The sequence below is a fragment of the Momordica charantia genome, assembly GCF_013281855.1.
Source record: "Momordica charantia cultivar OHB3-1 chromosome 2 unlocalized genomic scaffold, Mcharantia_2.0 BLBB01000002.1, whole genome shotgun sequence".
Lineage (NCBI taxonomy): Eukaryota > Viridiplantae > Streptophyta > Magnoliopsida > Cucurbitales > Cucurbitaceae > Momordica > Momordica charantia.
Genome location: NW_028275160.1, coordinates 9,497,785 through 9,519,683, shown reverse-complemented (window position 1 = coordinate 9,519,683; position 21,899 = coordinate 9,497,785). Strand labels below are relative to the sequence as shown.

The following is a 21,899-nucleotide window of genomic DNA, read 5'->3' as shown; positions in this document are numbered from 1 at the left end:
CAGAGTTTGCAGAGATATTTTCGCTATCCCCTAATCTAAAGATTCTAATGGCGTTGGCGTTGGTGAAGGTTTATCCATCCGCGAAACCCTTCCGTCTTCCGCCGGCGGTGGAATCGCGATTCGGAGCAAGGAAACCGGCGATAACAGTACGGAACGCGGCGTCGAACACGGCGGAGATGGAGAATCGGCCGCCGAAGCTGAAGGAATTTCCGCATCTGTCTGGTTCGCACAGAGTTCTGATGGCCGATCTGGTCGCCGCCATTGAAGATCGATTCGAGGATCGTCTTCTTCCCTGCGCGCTTCCTCCCGATGTCGAGTTCTACCAGAATCAAAGGGGCACTTCGCAAGGCGCACTTCTCCTTCGATCTGGCTCGCCACAATCTTCGGTATCTCTCTCTCTCTCTCTTCGATGATTTAGGTTTTCCAATTGCTTTCCAGTTCTGATGGAAATCGCCATTGAATTGGTTCTCAGATCGGCTTCCGATTTTTCTTTCATCATTTGGAGGTTCTTGGTTTGAAATTGCTTGGTTAAATTACGGATTTTGCCTATTTAAATTCTTAATTTTGAAAAATTATATAATATGTATGTTCAAATCTGTTCCACACTTTTTTTAAACTTCATTTGTGTTAAAAGTACAAAATTAAAGAAAGAAAAATTAGGGATCTATTAGAAAGCTTTTTAAAGCTTAAATTGAAAATATAAGATTTATTGGATACTTTTATAAGATTTAAAATTTTATTAATTATAAATCTAAATGTTTAGGATTAAATTTGTAATTTTTTTTTTCTTCTTCTTCCATGTTGTGAACGACGAGGATAATTTTGGATAGAAATAGAATAAAAGAATGATTGAGGATTGAATTAGGAATTATGAATGATTTTATTTATTTAATAAAATTAAGGATAAATTAGTGTTCAACTTTTTAGTTCAACAAACGTGGTGTGGAGAACTAAATTAACATGATTGTATTTAGTTCTTCAATTCAAAAAATTCCAATTAAGTCTTTTGAACTTCTATTAATTTACGCGTAGCTAAATGGTGCATAAGACACTATTTCAAAGGTCAACGATTAGATTCTTCACTCTGAAAGTATTGAATTTTTGTCAACTTATTATTGGATTCTAACACGTTCGTTCACTAATATATTATAGGTTAAAAATACTTGTTTGATAGGTTAAAAATACTTGTTTGGTTTCGGTACTTTCAGTAGTAAATGTTCATTTTAGTTACTACAATTTTAAAAAGTGACAATTTTGGTCTTTTAATTTTATTTTTAATCTTTTTTTTTTCTATCATAATTTCAACACGATCTTATAATCAATATATTTCTTAAAATGTAAACATTACTTTATATTGTAGAATTTTAATTACGTGTAAAATTTGTATTAAAATTTTACAATTAAGGACTAAAAAGAATCATTTTTCAAAAATACCTTAACCAAGTGAATATTTTTAAATTACAAGTTAAAAATATTGAGACTAAGAATACTATTTTAAACTATAATTTAACAACTGGAAAGGGCCAAAAAGATTTGGCAGGTATATCAAAAATTTCAATTTTCCCTCTACCATGTTATAAGTTAAAACTCTTACCACAATTTTACCAAAAAAAAAAAAAAAAATTAATTAATTAATGGAGAGATGTGCCAAATTTGAAATTATTAAAGATTCAAATTTAAACTCTTTATAATTTAAATATAAATTTACGTAAATAGTATAAAATAAATACGTATTTTTAATTATAGAAATTATAAAAACTAGTACAATCTAAATGAAACTAAATTCTAATGTAATATAAAATGAAACATAACTAAAAAAAAAAAATACACACTGCTATCGAATGAAATTTCTCTGATAAAATTTATAAACTTTTGTTTCAGATTAATTTCATATTGGGGAGCTGGTTGCACAGCCAGCTACCAACAGGAGCAGCTTTAAACATAGCAAGCCTTTCTGCCTACTTGAGGCCTTCAACTGATGCTCCAAACTTCCTCTTAGAGTTCATCCAAAGGTCTCCAACCTCCCTCATTCTCATCCTCGATCTCCCTCCCCGAAAGGATCCCGTGCTCAATCCCGACTACCTCCAATCGTTCTACGAGGACACGAGACTAGACACTTACCGAAAGACGCTCGAAGAACTCCCCGAGTTTCGCCCCTATGTCATGTCCTCTCTTTACTTCCGCTGCCTGGTCTCTCCAACCTCCATAATTGCCCGCATCGAAACGGAGTCGGGTGGACCCGAACGCATGGAGGAGATCATAAAGGACCACGTCGGTCCCGTCGCGAGGGACGTGCTTCGAATTTGGATGGATGAATGTGCTTGCAAGAGGAGAGAGGTTGGAGAGGTTGAAAGAGGTGAAATTGAGAGAAGGGATGAGTTGGTTAAGAAGAAGACTATTGATATAGACTTGGGGTCTAGTTTGCCAAGATTGTTTGGGCAAGAAATAGCTGATAGAGTAGTGGTAGCTATCCAACAAGTTTTTGAAGCATGAACTGGTCCGATGATGATGACTCTCAAACTTTTAATTTGATCAATCATCCCTCCTAAATTTTTATGAAGTATTGCAATTAAATCTCTAGATATTGCAAAAATGCACGAACTGTCAACTAGAATATCGTTCCGATAAAATTTACAAAATTGAGATGTTTGCTTAGCATCAATCTACAAACTAAATTTTTTGTGGTTAGTGTTATAGTTTTCAAATTTTGTAGAATTGAATAGAAAGAATGTTAAATTGTAATGATCATATGGTTCGAGAGTTTGATTGTGATAATATTTATTGTTTAAGTGTGGTTTGTGCATTTTACAATATTTAATATTTTCGTTGCAGCAATTTTGTAAAGTTAGGGGAGTGATTAATGAAATTGAAATTTCGAGGATTTTATTGCTACAATTAAACTATATTTTAAGGGTGATTTTTGCAATTTTCACAAAGTTTTGTTACTGCTTTTATACATTGACTAAAGTTTACCAAAAAATCCTTGTTGATAGTGATGGGAATAACAAGAATCCGACATGATAAAGTTATTTGTAAATGTAGCAAATGAGCTTTATAATATGACCACATTCTAATGATCCGAGAGTTTCGTGAGTCAAATGAGTTGAAAAGTATCAACTTGGAGTGTAGCGTCGGAGTAGAGAGGAGTGGTACATGGATAAATCGATACCACATCTAAATGATAGGGATTTTGACATCATGGAAGTATAATTAAGAAAGATTTAAAAGAATTGATAGTTACTACCTACATTAACAAAGCGCACATTCCTTGTTGATGGCTCGATCATAAGAATTTTAAAGTTAAGCATATTTAACTTGAAGCAATTTTGCATCGGATGTCCACATAATTAGTTGGTTTAAATTCTTACACCTAAGGTTACTTAGAATAGAGTAGAATCATAGTATCATTTGGATTCGACCCAATTAGGTCCATTCCCTTTAAACTTCAACTTTATTATTGGACTCCATAAAATGACATTATTGTTACCGACTTTGGCGTATTACCAACACTCCAACAATAACGCAAATTTTGATGCTTCCAGAAAAGAAAAAAGAGAAGTGCAAAGTTTGGTTTTTGTTCAACCATTGGTTGGAATAATCTCAAATCCAGATAGATTTTTTTTGAAAAATAATAAAAGAAAATAAAAAAATTCATATCAAACATTAAATTCACAGATAAGTATTTCACCATTTTTAAATAAGTAAAAAATTATTAATAATAATATTACGTCCATATTGTTGCTATTTTGTCAATATCTTTTGTAAAGCTATGGAAATGTTAATGTCGAACCATGAACATGTAGAATGTCGATGGAAATATCAACATGTTAAAAAAAAAATTAATACCTTAGACCGCAGAAACCTATAATATATATACTTTGAACTATAAATATTCTGTAAATGGAAAAAAAGGAACACATTTAGTTTGAAGGGAGAAAAATCTGGAAATGAAATGGAGAAGTAGGGAGAAAAGTGAGGATGTTGTAAAAAGTTTGGAATAAAAATGATAGAAGATGAAAAAATGAAAGAAAATAAAAATAAAAATCTCACCTTAAAATCTAAACAAAATAGGAGAGAGAAGGTAATTTAAGAGTGTGTTTTACTTTCGGGTCTACTTATTTATATATTTTATTTACATAATAATACCACCAATAGATTATATATGAACATAAATTCAATAGAAGTGTTGTGAAAATTTTCTAAAATTTTCACTTCAAGAGATGAACTATTGCTGAAGTAGATTTAGTCGCCTAGTGACCGATAAATTTCTATAGTTTTATTTTTATAATAAGTTTCAAATTAAAATTATTTTCAAAATAAGTTTAAATATTAGTGATATTAAGAAAATACAAATATTGATATCCAAACATAAATATTTATTAGTTTTAGACATTTAAATACTAAACATTTAACTTTGATATATTTTATATATGATATCCACAATTGTAAATAAGGAAAAACTTCCAGAGAAAAATGAAAACCCGAAAATATATATATATATAAACAATTACTTGACCAAGTGCCTTCCTTAGTATAGAGACATGGAGTAAGGAATATTAAGGATTTCTGAAAGTACGAGCCTTTATAGAAGCTATATCCTCAAATCAACAAGTTTGTGGAGAGGGAGGACATGATTATTTGGACTTCCACGACGTTGGAGTTATTTTCTATCTTAAATGCTTGGAATGGTCTTCGCTCTACACGGTATCGAGGGACTTTGGCATCATGTGATTTGGTCTTTTAGTCGTATCGCTAAACATTTTTTTCTTGAGCTGATTGACTATTCGTGATCGTCTATCTATCGACTCATAATCCTATTCGTTTTTGGTGTTCTTCTAGTTCAGGTTATCGTGTCCTTATTCTGATGGGATTGAAACTCGAGACCATCTTTTCCTTGATTGTATTTTTAGCAATTTTGTATGAGGTGGTATGATTGCTTCGACAGGCTCTTCACATCGTATTTGCCCATGAAGTATAGAGTTGGAGTGGATCCGTCGTATTATTAGAGGTCGGTCACATAGATGTAAATTATGGAGGCTTGTTTGGGCTACATCTATATATCATATTTGGAGAGAACGTAATTCCAGAATCCATGAGGTGTCTATCGCCTGACTTTGGTTATATTACATATTGTTCAGAGTGATGTTTATGCTCATGCTTTTACTTGACGTGATGTTCATTCTCGAGGCCGAAGTTTGATGTAGTCTACTTGGGAGTTATTTTCATGACTATTTTATCTTTTTACTTGGGTAGTTTGTTGCTTTTGTTTGTATTTTTGGCTTTTTTTTCTTGGTTTTGTGTGGTTGGTTTTCTTGTTCGATTTTTCTACCGTTTATTTGGAGGTTTTTTTCCCTCTTGTGCCTTGATCTAAGGCTCTGAGATCAAATTTTTTTTTCCCTTGCCATATACATGATCTTTACAAAAGCAAAAAATTGCCTTTCTAGTTTAAGAACTAGAAGTATCGACTCCGTCCTATATATAATATCCATCCATCCCACATTTTTTCTTCTTTTTCTACATTTTCCTCACACTGTTCTCATTCAAATGCATCGACTTGATAATGGATAGCTGAAAAATCGAATCGACTGACCGAACCAAAGTCGGTCGATTGGTGATTAGTTTGGACCTACAAAAAATCGACCTAACTCGCACACCTCTAATTCTTCTTCTTCACGGCTGTTAGCCGCACATCTCTATTTCTCACTCATTTTTCTTCTTCCCCACGCACACCCCCTCTCTCTTTTTAGATACCTGTGTGTACATAAGGGTGAGACTTAGATTAAAATAAAAAACAAACACTTGTTTCACATACCCCTAATATTTTTGTGAACTCAGACAACTCAAGTTTTTGTTACTTTTGGTTTATGGGTTCATCAAGATTGAAGATATCAACGGTCAGAGCTAGAAATTTTCCTAAAAATGATAAATTTTCACTTTATATATAATCTTTTATTTCTAAAAACTAAAGGCCCCAAAAATCAATCTCACCATTTGAATTACATAAAAAGTAGCCCATCAAATTACACAAAATAGAAGGGCGGTTTCCAAAATTAAAAAGGGAGGTAATGCTTACCATGTCAAAACTACTTCCTTTTATTTGAGAGAGGTTGATTTTGTAGAAACCCTAACAATCTCTGATAGCATCTCCAATGCATCGAGAGTGGAATTTAACGGTTTGGAAGTTGAGACTCATTCAACAAGAATTTTCAAACCTAATTAGTTTAAGGAAAAAAAGATGAGTTTGGAGTAGGTAAGTTAACAAGAGAAATACTTGATCTCATTGCATCGAAGCTACGAAGTTGCTCTTTCAGCTTATGCAAGAGATCTGGAAATCAAACAACTCATGCAGTGATAAGAATGGCTGACGGAACGTAGTGTGGAAGGATATTGGATGGAAGGAGTTCTTGAAGCTATCTGTGAAGACTTTTTATTGGATATATCTTTCACTCCGAGAGAGTTTTCCTATGTGCCTTAGGTTCGGTTTATTATTTGTTTTCTGTAAAAAAACAAAAAACGAAAATGGGACAATTTAGAATGAAGATTTTACAATCTTACTCCCTTTAATTTAGAGCAGAGGTAAAGTTTTTTTTGCCTCTAAACATTAAAGGGGCGTTTTTATTGTAGATAAAATGAAAGTAGCCAACTTTAAATTTAGAGTTATTTTTTAGGAAAATTTTCCAAATTTACCATTTTTTTAATGCACATATCAACCATCTAATAAATCACTTAAAATTCACCAATTTCAATATAATTTTAATTTATTTCCTCCCTTTATAACTCCATCCATCTTGTAACAGACTAATATATATGAGAATTGTTTCAAAACAATTTTTCAATTAGAAATTAGATAAAAATCACAATACATATATATTATTTTAAATATTGATATGGATGAAATATCAAGATTTCACTTTTATAGAAATGTCAATTAAAATATCGCTGTTGATAGATATTTATTAAAAAAATTCACAATAAATATTTAAATTAATCCATAAACATTTCACCATTTTCAAATAAATTAAAATTTATCTGTATTAATATTACGTCTATATTAGTAATATTTCTTAAAATTTTACTCTGTATTCAGCGAAAATGTCAGATTCACCCCATGAAATGAAGATATGAAAATTAAAAACTCAATTTAAGAAAATTGGAAGTTACTTAAAAGTTAAAACTTGTCGAATGAAATCACACCTACCAAATTTATGGGGGCGCAATTTTTGGTAATAAAAGCCCTAGGTCATACGCTCAAGAACAGCAGTGGAATTTAGCTGTAATTCAGAAGTCCTCTCTTCAGACATTTCTTACAAATCACTGAAGGACACACGGGATCTTTGGTCACTTGTCGGAGTCGCTATCCAAATCCATCGACATTCGAACCAAAATCCAACATCCCAACTTCTTTTCCTCTTCCCTTTCTCCTTCTGCAACCTGTTCAATCATCGGAATATTGCCGGAAAAACTCTGCATTCCGTTTTGGATTGCCTGAATTACTGACACTTGCGGCTCTTTTCTGATTTCAAACGATCGTCTCCGTCGGAAACCCATGTCTCGGAATTTTGCCGGATTTTCGGTTTGTGGGTTTTCAGGTGTGTTTACTTCTGTTACTGGAGATGTGTGTTTTTTTTAAACCCTTTGTTCATTATGTACCTTCAAGTGTGTTGATCTTTCTGCTCTGGGTCACTTTCGTATTTATTGTATTGGTTTTTTAAACCCTTTTGAGGTTTTTGTTTTTTGTGGGTTCGATTTCGGAGTTGCGGTTCACGATCGTTGATTTTGTTTCTGGTCCAGCTAATTTGATATACTTTGACTTCTGTTAGATGATTTGCTTTGTAGTTTACCCAACTGATATCCTTCTTATTTTACGTCGTTTGTTTATGCCCTTTCCTTAAATGGGTATTTACTCCATGTATATTCTGTCAAGGTTTTTTATATTTATATCATCTATATCCTGTGTAGTTTTCCACCGAAACGTATGCGATAAACTTTCAAAGTTGAGTTTTTCAGGTTGCCTGTGACTTATGTTTGCTTGGATTTTTTGATCTCCCAGGTTTCATTTTCTTAAATGCTGCATTATATTGGAGATAACAAGGAAGAGGAAATGAAGATGAGGAACAAATACAGGAAATCAACCACTTTACGTTGCAATGCAGGGAGTAGATGTTTCATATCTGTGATAATAGGGAGTCTAGTGGGGTGTATTCTTATACTACATATATTTTCTCCTATAAGCCGCAAGGATGAGATAGGTCGGGGCATCGAACTTCAAACAAGTCACCACCTTCGCTTCCATGAACTTGAAGAGGTAGATGAGGAAAACATTCAAATTCCCCCTCCAAGGGGTAAGAGATCCCCACGTGCAGCGAAGCGAAGACCAAAGAAAACAACCACGCTAATTGATGAATTTCTTGATGAAGATTCACAGATTAGACACAAGTTCTTTCCTGATCATAAAACTTCCGTTGATCCAATGAAAACAGGAAATGATAGTATGTACTATTATCCAGGGAGAGTTTGGCTGGATACTGAAGGGAATCCCATTCAAGCTCATGGAGGTGGAATTTTGTTCGATGAAAGATCTGAATCATACTATTGGTATGGAGAGTATAAAGATGGCCCCACCTACCACGCTCACAAAAAGGGAGCTGCACGGGTAAAAGCATCAATACTCTGCCTTTCTGACCTCCATTTTTTGTAATGTTAGGCTAGTCTAATGCTTCCATAAATAAATATAATTCCTATCACATAAACTGTTGGCATGCACCTATACAGATTTGTATGGAAACAACACAGTTTGATTAATACTGCATCCTGTTTTCTTCCATTTTCATTAGTAGCAATAGTTTATTCTTTATTACATGGACTTAAAAAATTTCAATTATTGCTTCGTGGTGGTTTTCTCTGACTTTATGTCTTTACCTTTTTAAATATAAAGCATCGGCTTGAGTGATCATAATATGTTGAATCCTTCTAGTTCATTTTTTACCTTATTCCACTCTCGATAAGAAATTCAGTCATCATTGCTGCATTACAATTAAATCGCTAGGTTCAAGTCCAACTTATGAATCTTATTAGCTTTTGAGATGGTGTGTGATTCTTGAGTGATAAGGTCTTGGAGGATGACTGAGGAAATTTTAAGGAATTGTATTAGTTTTTTCTGTTGCCACCTTGAAATTGGAACACTGAAGAAAAAGAAAAGAAAAGAAAAGAAATTAGTACACTGAAGAATGTCACAAAAACAGTAGAGAGAAAGGACACCAGAAAAATAAATTTGAGGCACTTTTCACCATTGCACCTACACAAACTGCCCGAGTAAGGGAAGAGGGGGGAATGTAAATTTCTACTCTGAATTCTATCATTCATGTTAGTACCAGTTAGCTTTATTTGGCATTTTTGTCCCCATATCATCCTACGAAGATCTCAGGAATGAAGGCTTAGTGGCTGAGATTTACTAGGAAAATTAACCTATTTCTTCAGGGACCAAATTCTGTAATCCAAGGACAAATGACGTACAAGAGAATGTAGTTTTTGTGAATTTTCAATCTTTTTATCCTGAAAGGGTCTGCCATAAGGACCATTGCTTTCTCAACTGCATTCCAGCAGTCCCCCACTCTTTTATGTTTGCTGGTGGCATCTCAAGTTGTGAAGTTTTAGAAACTGCACAAAAGCTTTCTTTATCTTTAAATAGTCTCTCCAGCCAAATGCTATCCTCACTTGAAATTGACATCGAGGTCCAGACCCGGAGGAAATGAACCTTAGATCAGGGTCTCTAGTATGAAACTTCTGAAAGTACCGGACATCTGTCTCAAGGTGCACCTCATTAGAAAAGATAATGCCTGTTTCTTTTTGCATGCTAGTGATGAGGCTTTTCTCTTGCTTGCAGAATAAATTTTATGGAAGAAGTTTGAATTTTTGCCTCCTCCTTCAAGCCATTGTTCGTTTAGTTTCTGTCCCCATCTAATGTCTTATTTTAACTCTAAAACTTCTAATGAGCATATAAGCTCGGTGCTTTTAACTGTATTGCCCGTATGAAAAAGTCTATAGATATAACATTTGTCCTAAGTAATGCATAAGTTTATATTCCTGAGGTTTGCATTTGCATTCTTTTCAATTAAAGTAGGACTGTAGAGCTTCCTGAATATACTATGTGACTGCATTAGCTTTGCTATATTCCCCCATGAGGATCAGAATAGAAAAGAATGATAGGGAGGGAAGAGAGCAAATTAAATGGGGAGTGGTAAAAAAGTACACGTGCTTATCAAAATTCTAAAACATAGTTGATGAGTGACCAATATATTAATATAAACAAAGGTTATCAAGATCTGAGGGTAAATTTGGCACCTTCAATTTTAGCATGATGCTGAGCTCTTTCTCTCTACGCTTATCAAATGGCCCTTGGAAATATATTCTCAAGCACCAAAATCTCATTTACTCGTCTCAATAGGTTAGTTCCTTTCCCGTTTCACTCCTTTTGGGGCATTGTATTGACCCTTTTGTACCTTTTTATTCTCTCACAAAAAACTTTTTCGATTGAAAAAGAAAAGACCTCCTTTACTCTAGAAGTCTAGAATAAAGGTGGCAGTGGCGTGCTTCAACACAGTCTTGGGAAGATCATTGGTTGAGCAATGCCCCCTTTTCAAAGGCGTTTCCAAGACATTATTCTTTATCCAACCGAAACCATCATCTAGAAGAAACGTCATTGGAAGATAAAATCTGAGTGGACGTCCCTCTGACAAATTCCCAACCAAATGACCTCATCCATTTCCATACAAAATGATATGGAGAGTTCACTGTGCGAAGAAAGTCAGAATTTTCGTATGGGAGCTTAGCCACAAGAGTCTAAACACCCATGACAAAGATCCAAAGGTTCCCCCCATGTGCTTTTGCCACTGTGGTGTACTCTTTGCAAGAAAGAATCAGAAATTGAAGACCATCTCTTTCTCAACTGCTCTTTTGCTCTGAAGTTTCTTGCTTTACACATTTTATTGGCATTTGACCCTCCCCAAGGCCCATTGACACAAACACCCTTCTCCTATGATTCTAGTGGGGCATCCCATAAAAAAGACAAGAAGGTTCTATGTTAGAGCCTTTTTCTGGACTTTTTGCCTTGAAAGAAACATTAAGAGCTTCAACAACAAAGAAAAAAAATACTTTGATTGGTTTGTTGAATCTTTTACCCTTTTTGCTCTTTCTTGGTGGAAACTTTGAGTGCATGCGTTAACACTCTTTTTGGCTAATTGAAAGAATTTTTTGTATCTCCCCTCGGCATGGTATTCAGCTTTCTTTCTCCTCTTTTATAATTTCATATCTTCAATGAAATTGTTTTGTCAGAAAGAAATAAAAATCTTAATATAATCTATAGTGATAGCCTAGGTAAGAATTAGAGTAATAGAATACTAAAGTTATAATACTTAGAAAGAATGATTCTCCTGAGGGATATAAATTCTGAATAATCTCAAATACAATCATGGTATATTGATCTTTTTTTTGAGAATATTACATCATAAATATGGGGTGGGAATTCGACTTTATGACCATTTAGGAGAGGTTGAGATGCTTTAATCATTGAGCTATCAATTAGGTGCCTATTGATCTTTTAAAGTGTAAATAAGTTGAGAAATTCAAAAAACATTTGCGGTCAGTATCTTCAATCCCATCACATCATTGAACGTTTGGTCTGATAAGAATCAGACAAACTACTTGTAGAAGCTTTTTGCCATGGGATGAAAGTTTTTTCTGGAACTAAAATGTCGGAAAGATGTTTGGTGAATTCATTGGTCTAGAGGTTATTTGCTTATTTGATATCTTTTGTACTTCTTGGATATCTGTTTTGTATTATAACTAGATTGTTGATTTATCTTAAATGAAAAATGGGAAGATGATTCCACTGTTCTGAAGTAGGTTGTGGCCGAGCTCTCCCAATATTTATCCAAACTAACTCCCGTCTCTCTTGACTCACCTTACTTCTGTCTAATGGGATCAATTCTCCCTCTCCCTCTGCCGATAACTTTCCCTTTCTGTTGTCTGGACTCTGCACTGGTACCTCACCATGCCAACACTCAAGCTGTAAGTGCTGCTACACTGAGTGCAAACATTTTCCTGTTGATTTTGCCAGAAGTGGAAATAAAGTCAGACTTGAGAGAAACAACTTGAGCCTACATTTCTAGTACCAGTCTGGAACCTTGATCATTAAGAATTGCTCATCACCCCCTCCATCATCATACTCTTTACAAAAAAATCATAACAAATGACTGTTTCCTTTGGCTCCAAGAATCTAAGAGAAAGCATGATTTAGTTGTAAAAATGACAGATATTCAACAATAGAAGGAAGAGGAACCTCCTCATTCCCACCGGAAGTCACTTTCAAGGACGCAAAGATTTTCCCAACGGTCTTCAATTTCCAAACTTCCTTGTTTTCCACAGAAAATCTCAAGTCTCCCTTCTGATAAACAAGCAAATCAGATTTTGTATTATAAAGAAGTATTGGCTGGCTTGCCTGCTATCAGTTCTAAATCAAGCTTGACCTCACAGTTCTAAACCAACCTTTGTTGGAGGAGAACCATTGTTGTGACAAAAAGCAATACTCAGGATGATTGGAGCAAGATCGTAAATGATAGAGAATCCACCAACTCCATCTGCTCCTATTCCTTTTCAACCAGACAAAGTCCATTCTCCTATATCCTTGTGATTTTGAGGCTAACATTACGTGCTACAACAGCTTGTGGTGTACGGCTATACCCTTTACATTGGAGGTTGGAAAAGTGGAATAAGAAAATCCATAGCAAACATTCACCTGCACCCTTTTATGATAGATCGATAAGAATCCACAACCTTCCCCGAGTTAGTGGGCCACCAAGATTTTAAATCAGATTGGAGATAAATGTGGGAGCTTCATCGAATACTCCACTCAAACCGTTAAACCTTTTAGAATATATGGAAGCTTGTATTGAAGTTCAATGTAACTTTTATGGCTATATGCTGACTGAAATCAAGCTAAACAATGGAAAGAGAAGCTTTTCTGTCCATATCAGAAATCAGCGTGATCCACGATTTTATGCTTCTCATGTGTAAGGGTCTGATGTCTATGGCTGCATCTCTCCAGGTGGCAGTTGCAGGATTTTTTGGAGAAGGTGACTCGATTTACCCAATGGCCAAATAGAGGCTGCAAGACCCTTCCTTTTTTTTATCCTAGTTATTAGCCCTGGCCACTTATGCCCTTCCGAAGAAACGAACAAAGCCAAAAAGTTTAAACCTGTTAGTTTCCATAACGATCTGCTCTCCTCTCCTTTAATGTTCACCCATCTACTGAAATCTCCTTATGCGAACCAAATGCGTGTCCCACCTCCAACCAAAACGAAAATGATAACCTAATTCCTCTTCAAATTGCACATCTCCTTTTCAGAGCAAAACATTTCTTCAGGCTCCACCCTTAACCTAACCCAAAAGGACAACCAAAGCCCCGTTTGAAACTTAAGTACCTTTCTTACCCTATCTGCCGTGCCCCCTCTGCCTTTGTTCCTGAAGCAAACTCCAACAAGCCTCTAGGCCCCTCTTTAGACCCAAAGCTGGGCCTCTAAGCATGAGAGATTTACGTCAGGCCTGTCCCTTGCCGCTCTTGACCAATTTCGAACCTCAACTCTCGGCCTAAACCCAAGCAAAGAAGGGCTTTTGTTTGCTGAAGAGATTCGAACTCATACTTCCATTTGCAACCATGGGTCGAAGCCCAAGGGATACTGTCACTTACCCACCCTTCCTCTAGCCAACCAACAAAATAACTCCATTGCTGCATTCTTAAAACCCAAGCTACTCCTTTTGCTGCTGCCTGGGCCTTTCTAATCACCCAAGGGACATACCAGTTCCCGAAATGGAGCTGTCCAAGAAATGCAGCAAAAAGTGTGTGGCGAACTCATTTCTTGTAGCAACTATGAGAGAAGTTCACACTGATTTGCAACTTCCTGCATCCAGCATATTCCATACTGATTTAGTTTACAACAATAGTGGTTCAGCGTTGTGAGACAGAGTGAGCCATCGGATCAAACTGATTCTCAAGTTGACTCCATCTTGATTGCCAATGAGAATCTTTTTGGCATCCAAATTGGAAATTGTTTTCACTAGCTGCTTCAGTTCTACTTGGGTTATTGACAGTCCTTTGAGATACACCTTGTCTAGACTTCTCCAGATTTCTGGCCATAAACTTGCTAGGGTGGGTGATTGTTGGTCCATGAGAAGTAGATCCTGCTGGTTTCTTATCACCCGCATTTGCATCTCCTCTTGCATTTAAGCAAGTCTCAGTTTCGTATTTAAAAAAAAAATGTAATATGTCAGTCAAAGATATGGTTTTAGCACTTTTCCTTTGAATGTGATAATTGTTCTGAGGAGTTGGAAGGTTGTCAGAATAATTGATATTAAGTTGTACAACTTGAATAATTTGGAGCGTGACATTCTTATGATCTAATTATCTTATAACCATCAATTGTTTTGTTGTGACTTGCTTTGAGATTGGATATTTTGTAGTCCTATGCTATTACTAGCTTCAATACAATCACATTTTCTGTCGTCCTTTTGTCCATCATGTGAATCAGGTCCTTTGTTTTAATATTATTACCATTAACTTTTGCTGTCTTCTATTTCACTAACATAATGTATTCTCTACATGGACAACAAATTAGTATCCGAAACTCGACTAAAATATTTTTGTGTTCTTATGATTAGGTCGACATTATAGGAGTTGGTTGCTACTCCTCCAAAGACCTGTGGACATGGAAAAATGAAGGCATTGTTTTGACAGCGGTAGAAACAAATGAGACCCATGATCTTCACAAATCCAATGTACTCGAGAGGCCTAAAGTTATCTACAATTCGAGGACGGGAAAATACGTAATGTGGATGCATATAGACGATGCGAATTATACAAAAGCTTCCGTGGGTGTTGCCATCAGCGATTACCCCACCGGTCCATTCGATTATCTTTACAGCAAAAGACCCCATGGATTTGACAGCAGAGACATGACAATCTTTAAAGATGATGACGGTACAGCGTATCTCATTTACTCATCTGATGACAATAGTGAACTTCATATAGGGCCTCTCACAGAAGATTATCTCGACGTGACCAACGTCGTGAGAAGGATTTTCATTGGCTACCACCGGGAAGCGCCAGCTTTGTTCAAACACCAGGGAACTTACTATATGGTCACGTCGGGATGCACAGGATGGGCCCCGAATGAGGCACTGGCACACGCATCAGAGTCGATGTTGGGTCCATGGGAGACGATGGGAAATCCATGTATAGGAGGAAACAAGATGTTTCGACTAGCTACATTCTTTGCCCAGAGCACATTTGTTCTTCCCCTACCTTCACATCCTAGCTTGTTCATCTTCATGGCAGACCGATGGAACCCCGCAGATCTTAGAGACTCAAGATACGTTTGGTTGCCGTTGATGGTCGGAGGACTTGTCGATGAACCACTCGACTACAATTTCGGGTTCCCTTTGTGGCCAAGAGTGTCCATATATTGGCATAGAAAGTGGAGGCTTCCTCAGGGCAGGAGTCTGTCAAAATGACACATTTTCTTTGATCTCACCCTCAGATGTACCATACGAGAAAGATCTTTGGTTGATTCTTTCACAGTGTCCCATAGTTTTCCTTAACAATTGAATAATGTTTACTAGTTCATATTATAGGCACAGAATTTTCAATCCTTGAATGAATTTATACCCCTAATGGTTAATTAATAATGATGATATTAGGTTATAAATTTCAATCCTTGTCTTTCCTTTTTCTATTCATATGTTGAATCTTTTCTCAATTAAGTCCTCATAATTGTTACTCAACGTCAAAATTAATCGACAAAATATGAAAATACATTTTGTTAATTCAATTAAAAGTGAAGTACGACTTGAAGTCGAAGTCGTTTCTTGTTATAGAAAATTGATTTGTTGTATACGAAGTCGTTTCTTGTTATAGAAAATTGACTTGTATACTACTAATTGACAAATATGAGAAATACGGTTTCAAAATTCCTACATCGGTGTTCTTTTATTATTTAGTTATTGTAACGACTTAATTGAAATAAATTCAATACATAAGAGACGAAATTGAATCATTTAAAATATTAGAGACTAAATTGAAAATAAACTTTTGTTTAGCCTTTTGAATTCATACTACTAACAATAAAGAAACCGTATAAGATATTTTTGAAAATTTTTATTTATTCATTCGTTAAGTCTCTAGCTTAGTGGGTCGATTTTAACTTTAAATTTGAAGTTCCTAAAACTAAATCAGAAAATTACAAACCAACTAATAAATCCAATAAAATACAACATATTAACAAAACACTTAAGATCAAGCTAGGTAAATTAAAGTTAGAATTATACATCTTAGAGGCATCAATTTCAGCCTAGTTTAACTCGTTAATATATTTATCTCCATTGGAAGTTCGAATTCTCACTATACTAAAAAAATTGTTCTTTTTTCTAAAAAATATCAACCTTGTAATTAATTCATCATATATTATGAAAAAAAATATATGTAATTTGGTAAAAGAAAATAACTTTATATAAATTCAATTCACAATATCTTAAATTGGAAACCGTATCAACATATTTAATGAAAAATTCTGAACTCAGAAAAAAAAAATTCCAATTCATTTCTATTCAAATCTTGAATACAGTTTTTGTCTTCCCAATTAAAAACACAATTCCCTGGACACACGTGCCAGGGCCAATTGTCACACGCTTGAACTGCTCCGGCGACTCTTCTCTCCGTCCGGCGGTCCGGAAGCCCATGCGGCGGCCCACACCACCGGCTGCTCCTTCCAGGCCAAGAATATTCCGGCGCCGTCGCCGTCCTCCGTCACCGTCCACCCCTCCTTATACCTCCTCAAAAGCGCCCGTACGTCCTCGTTTACATCTTCGCTAAATGACACTGCATTAAAACCACCCCCATGCAAACGACGCGCCCAACGCGCCGCAGTCTCGCGCCTCTCCACCGACTCCGCCGGCTCGCGCGCCAGCAAGTCCACGACGGCAAGTCCGGCGGCGCGTTCAATCGCCAACTGCTCATTGCTGGCAGTCGGGAAGCTTCCGGCCAACGAATCGAAGTAAACCGAAAACCACCGTAAGCACTCTTGAACGTCTTTGACTAAGTCAACGCCGCCGCCGGCGAGATCCGCCTCCTCCTCCACCACCGTGATTATCCTCGGCCGCAAACCTCGGAACAGCGATATCAGAAAATCTCGCCGGTTACCAACCGGCGCGACGGAGCGCAACGCGCCGACGCAGTTGACGGCGACTGCTTCGCCAGTCTTGACGCCTAATTGGGCGAAATTGATATCGGAAACGTCGCCGGAGTGGAATATGGGCTTGAATTTGAACGGAACGCCCATAAGTCTGCCGAATTTCTCCATTCTTTTACTTATCTCCTTCATTATCTTCTGAAATAATTCACAATTGAAATTCATCGGTGAAATTTATGACATTCTGAAAAAATTAGACATGTTAAAATCTAGTTGAAACATGTTTTTTTTTTTTTTTTTTTTTTTTATATAACGAAACATGTGTTTTTTTTCCTCATTGGAGTTTCTATTATTGTTTGAAATTTTCAATTTAATTAGTTAGTTATATTTTTAAAATTTTCATTTTTGTTAGTAGATGTTGGAAAAAAAAACCTTAAATTTCTACCCATTCTTAGAAGTTAGGAGGAGGAATTAAAAGTTTCCGTTTAGATAAGATATTTCTTTCTCTAAATTGTTTTCTGAGCACTGTTGAAATATTAACAATAATATATAATTTTAAAATATTAAAATATATGAACTATATGAAATTAAATTGAAACTTATTAAACATAGACATATTTGTAACACTAAAAAAAAATCTCTCTTCTATCCTTTTTTTTATTTCCTTGATCTCTTGCCGGTAAAAAACATAGTAGAATTGCGATAAGAGATTTTTATTACTAAATTTATGTGACCTAGTAAAATTTCTCACCTTCTGAGATTCGAGGGTGGTATTAGATTTGGCGGTAATTAGCATTGTTAGCTTCAAGTGAGGAATTTCGGCGTTTGATCGTGTCGCAAGAGCTTCGAGTAAGGTCGGCCATTGGGTACAAAAGGAGTTGCTAATATCAATTATGTGCAACTTTCGTTCTCCTTCAAAAGCCTCCATTATGGCACCATTGGAAGCTACATGACCAAAAGTCATCCATGGACTCATCTCTTGAAACTTCAGCTCTATCCTTCTCGTTAACTCGAAACAAGATCGTTTCTCCGACACTGCCACCAAGCTTCGATAGCATCGGTCACCGGAGTCAATGACGCGACTAAACATGGCTTGAAGGAAGTAGAAAGCCAGCTTTTGGTTAGTGTCGCCGTACGGGGAGCCAAGTTCATTGAGCATCCACATGAATTGTTGGATGCGAGAAGTGTTATTGTCGGTAATAGCGATGGCTGTTTGGAGGAGTAACTCAGAGGCCCAATTGTCGGAGAATTTGAAGTTCAAGTCTTTGATGAAATGGGAGAATCTTTGATCTGTTGGAGTAGCCGTACCTGTTAATATATTTATAATCCATAAGAACTATATTAAACTTTTTGGATTTGATGTTAGTTTAATGTGATATAGAACATGAGGTCTTCAAACTCCAATATTGTCATTTCTACCCTAATTAGTATTAACAATCTTTTATTAGGTCATTTCCTTAACCACACGCAGAGATAACCGTTAAGGATTAAAAGAGAAAAAAAAGGGAAAATTCATTTTTACCCCAAATTGCCCAAATTTAATCACCAAAATACTCGTATATCTAGCCACAAAATGAATCAAATAAAAACAAAAAAAAAAGCTCAAAATTAACCATAAAATGTCCTGTAAAAGTAGTCTCGTATATTGATATGAACTCTTAAAAAGAATTAATTACACTACTCATTCAAGCAAAAGTTATTATTATTATTTTTTATTTTTTTTTAACCTTATTCAAGCCTAAGGTTAAAAATTATATTTGTGTAAACTTTTAACTCACTAGTTTAATTAAGCTTTTGGGTCCAATAGTCTCTAAAAATGAAATCTTTATACCATGACCCATCAATTCAAGATTTTTTACACCCGTTATTTTAAAAAAAAATTGAAAAAAATTTTGCTCATTTTTTATAAACCAATATTTCATCACTGCTAATAACTGAGAGAGAAATGTAAAAATAGTTGTCAAATATTTAATGATGGTGAAGGACAAGATTTGATCCTCATATTAAGTATTTTCCAAAATAAATTATCATAACCCATCAATTGAAGATCTTAATTTCGATGTTTTATAAAAAAAAAATTCTATCATTATCCATCCGCTCAAACTAAAACATTTCCCATCAAATTCAACTTACGATTAAAAAATTTTTTTGAGTTAAGTGATAGTTCAACCGTACCGATAGAAGTAGTACTGACGGTAGCGGTATGGGGATGTGGAGGATGGCGGTAGTGGTTGGAAGAAGAGGCTGCAGAGAAATGGTCATGATCTTCATCCTCCGTGACCGACAAGCTGGAGAAGCATTCTTGTGTTGGCTGGTCAAGGAAGTAAGGATTTTGATTACGATCACGATCAGTAGCAGAATTTTCGAAGCTACTCGACGAGTTGACGACGACATCGTTTCGGGTGGAGTTGCTGTAAGATTGAACATCAGAAACCAGCTGCTGCTGCCTGAAGAATAAGGCATCCATTATTAATCACCATTACCAAAAATCAAAGGTGTGTGAGATGAGAAAAAAAATGTTGAGGGTTCTGACAAAAGGAAAAGAAGATGATATAAAAAGTGAGTGTTGGGGGAAAAAGTTAAGAAATGTCGAGATCATATTCACAAGGTTAGTGGGTTTCGTTTTGGCTTTCCACTGCCCTCTTCCCACTCTTTCCCTTTCTCTCTCTAGAATTTGAGATCAAGAGAGAGAGACCGCCAAATGGCAAGCGAAAAAGCTGCTTCTGATCTCTCTCATCTCTCTCATTGGTCCCTTGACTTTGATTGTGTCTATTTAGTTCCGATATTTTCTTAGGTTTGTAACTTTGTAATAATAACATTTCTCATGTTTGAGGTGAGAGTTTGAGTTCGGGTTTGGGTCAGTTTGGCTTTAGATGGTTTCGAACCAGGTTTAGTCAAGCCTAGCTAGGATTAGTTGGGTCAAAGTTCATTATTCTTAATCTACTCTCATCAAACTCACCTCTCTTTCTCGTAGTTTTCTTTATAAACCCAAATTTTTTCTAAATCTACACACTTCAAATAGATGTTTTTTAAACTTTTGCTTTTTAAGACATCGATGTTTTGTAAAGATCAGATAAGTCCTCTTTCTCAGAATTGGAGATTTTCGTCTGTTGTGATAAAAAGATGATACCTTTACTAGAATCAACAGGTAAATCTTCTGGGTATTATAGGCATGAGTAAAAAATTGCGTACTGTGAATTAGAAATAAAAAAATCATTTCACTCGATTAAACCCCTAAAACTTAACATTCCCAAACTTTTACACGTGTCCTCGCAAACACCCTTTTAAGGCCCTAAGGTTAATTATCTACCTAATCCCGTACTTCAAAAGTTTTAACAAGACATTTTAAAATCCTATCAATTCAATAATTGTAGGACACAATTGACTATATTCTTTCATAATTATATGGTAAATTGGCATTAAAAATGCTTTATAATTTGATTTTGTTTGTAGGAGTGTATTTATAATTTACATAAACAAATTAGCATAATGGGTAGGTTGAAAACAACATTAATGTTTTGTAGTACAAAAGAAATGTACCCTATGGAGAGCTTTTTGGTGAAACTTAAAAAAAGAAAGAAATGGGTCTCTTTCAAAGGTGGGTTGGGTTATGATTATGTCCCAAACCCCAGTTGGGTCTTATTTTGTCTCAATCTTCTTGTCCTTCATCAACTCATTTCTACATAATTCATAATTCATATATACATATATATAATATAATATAGTATATTTACATGTATTTATAAACATAGATTAATATACCGACAGAAATGAATAGTTGTAGCAATTTAATAAGTTGGGATTATTGACTTAGCTACCCTATTCCAAATTGGATATAAAAGATTGAAAAGAAATAATTAAGCTTTGAATTTATGCTAAACTTCTAATGGAGGATTTCTGGATGGGGTGAGAGATGTTAGTTTTTGATTCAAAATCTACGTTTGGTCAACCGAGCTGAGTATTTTTATAGAGAATTAGCTAGCACTTGTGTGGTGAGGTACATTATGAAGCTTAAATAATAATTTAGCCTGAATTGATGATGTTGAGCTGAATATGGGTTTGGTTACGTAGAAATTGCGTAATTTTGAGAATAAGGGGTTTCACCTTTTGTATAGAGGAGCTTTGGGACACGTGACCCTGTCCTTCTAACACTTCGTATTTGGTGTTAGAATATTTTATGTTACTGATATTCGATTCTTTAGATTGGCGTCGAGTTGGGCTTCCACCGAACTGATCATATAAGTGATTTATCTTATCCCCTTTGTATTCGACCTATTCGAGCTAAGACTGAAACAAGTATTTCAGGCTAGTGATCCATATTTCAGGCTTGGCTTGGCTTGGTTAGTAGTGCCCTTGGCGTTCCAACCCAGTTCCAACAATGCACGAGACCTCGTTCTTTCTAATTCAAAAAAGAAAAGAGGGGCCGTTTGAAGTGGCGAAGGCCTATGTTAAAGTAAGAAAGAAAGGGAGTTAAGGTTACGAAGTCACTTAGTCGAACTATAAAGAAAGAAAGGTTGCCTGCCAACTTTGTGTTTTGAGAGGCCCATCTTTATTTAAGAACCAAGAACGGGATATTCGCATTAGCGGAAGGGAGAAGAGCGAAGATATGAGCACTTTTCAAGCAGCTTTTCTTAACGAAGTCAGTTCATAAACGTTAACTAA

The 21,899-nt window shown here is 35.6% G+C and overlaps 3 protein-coding genes across 3 annotated transcripts; 2 read left to right on the top strand and 1 right to left on the bottom strand.

The window, feature by feature from the left end:
* LOC111017870 (red chlorophyll catabolite reductase) lies at positions 1–2,580 on the top strand. Its single transcript, XM_022293750.2, has 2 exons — positions 1–386; positions 1,882–2,580. The coding sequence occupies exons 1-2, from the start codon at positions 48–50 to the stop codon at positions 2,491–2,493; spliced, it is 951 nt and encodes a 316-aa protein (XP_022149442.1). The 5' UTR covers positions 1–47; the 3' UTR covers positions 2,494–2,580.
* Positions 2,581–7,220: 4,640 nt separating this feature from the next.
* On the top strand, positions 7,221–15,764 carry LOC111017920 (glycosyl hydrolase family protein 43). The gene is made up of 3 exons (XM_022293812.2): positions 7,221–7,589; positions 8,051–8,653; positions 14,713–15,764. The coding sequence occupies exons 2-3, from the start codon at positions 8,066–8,068 to the stop codon at positions 15,562–15,564; spliced, it is 1,440 nt and encodes a 479-aa protein (XP_022149504.2). The 5' UTR covers positions 7,221–7,589; positions 8,051–8,065; the 3' UTR covers positions 15,565–15,764.
* Positions 15,765–16,628: 864 nt separating this feature from the next.
* LOC111017941 (protein SHORT-ROOT-like) lies at positions 16,629–20,019 on the bottom strand. Its single transcript, XM_088120584.1, has 3 exons — positions 19,413–20,019; positions 17,989–18,545; positions 16,629–17,435 (listed from the first exon to the last, which is right to left on the bottom strand). The coding sequence occupies exons 1-3, from the start codon at positions 19,702–19,704 to the stop codon at positions 16,731–16,733; spliced, it is 1,554 nt and encodes a 517-aa protein (XP_087976710.1). The 5' UTR covers positions 19,705–20,019; the 3' UTR covers positions 16,629–16,730.
* Positions 20,020–21,899: the final 1,880 nt, after the last annotated feature.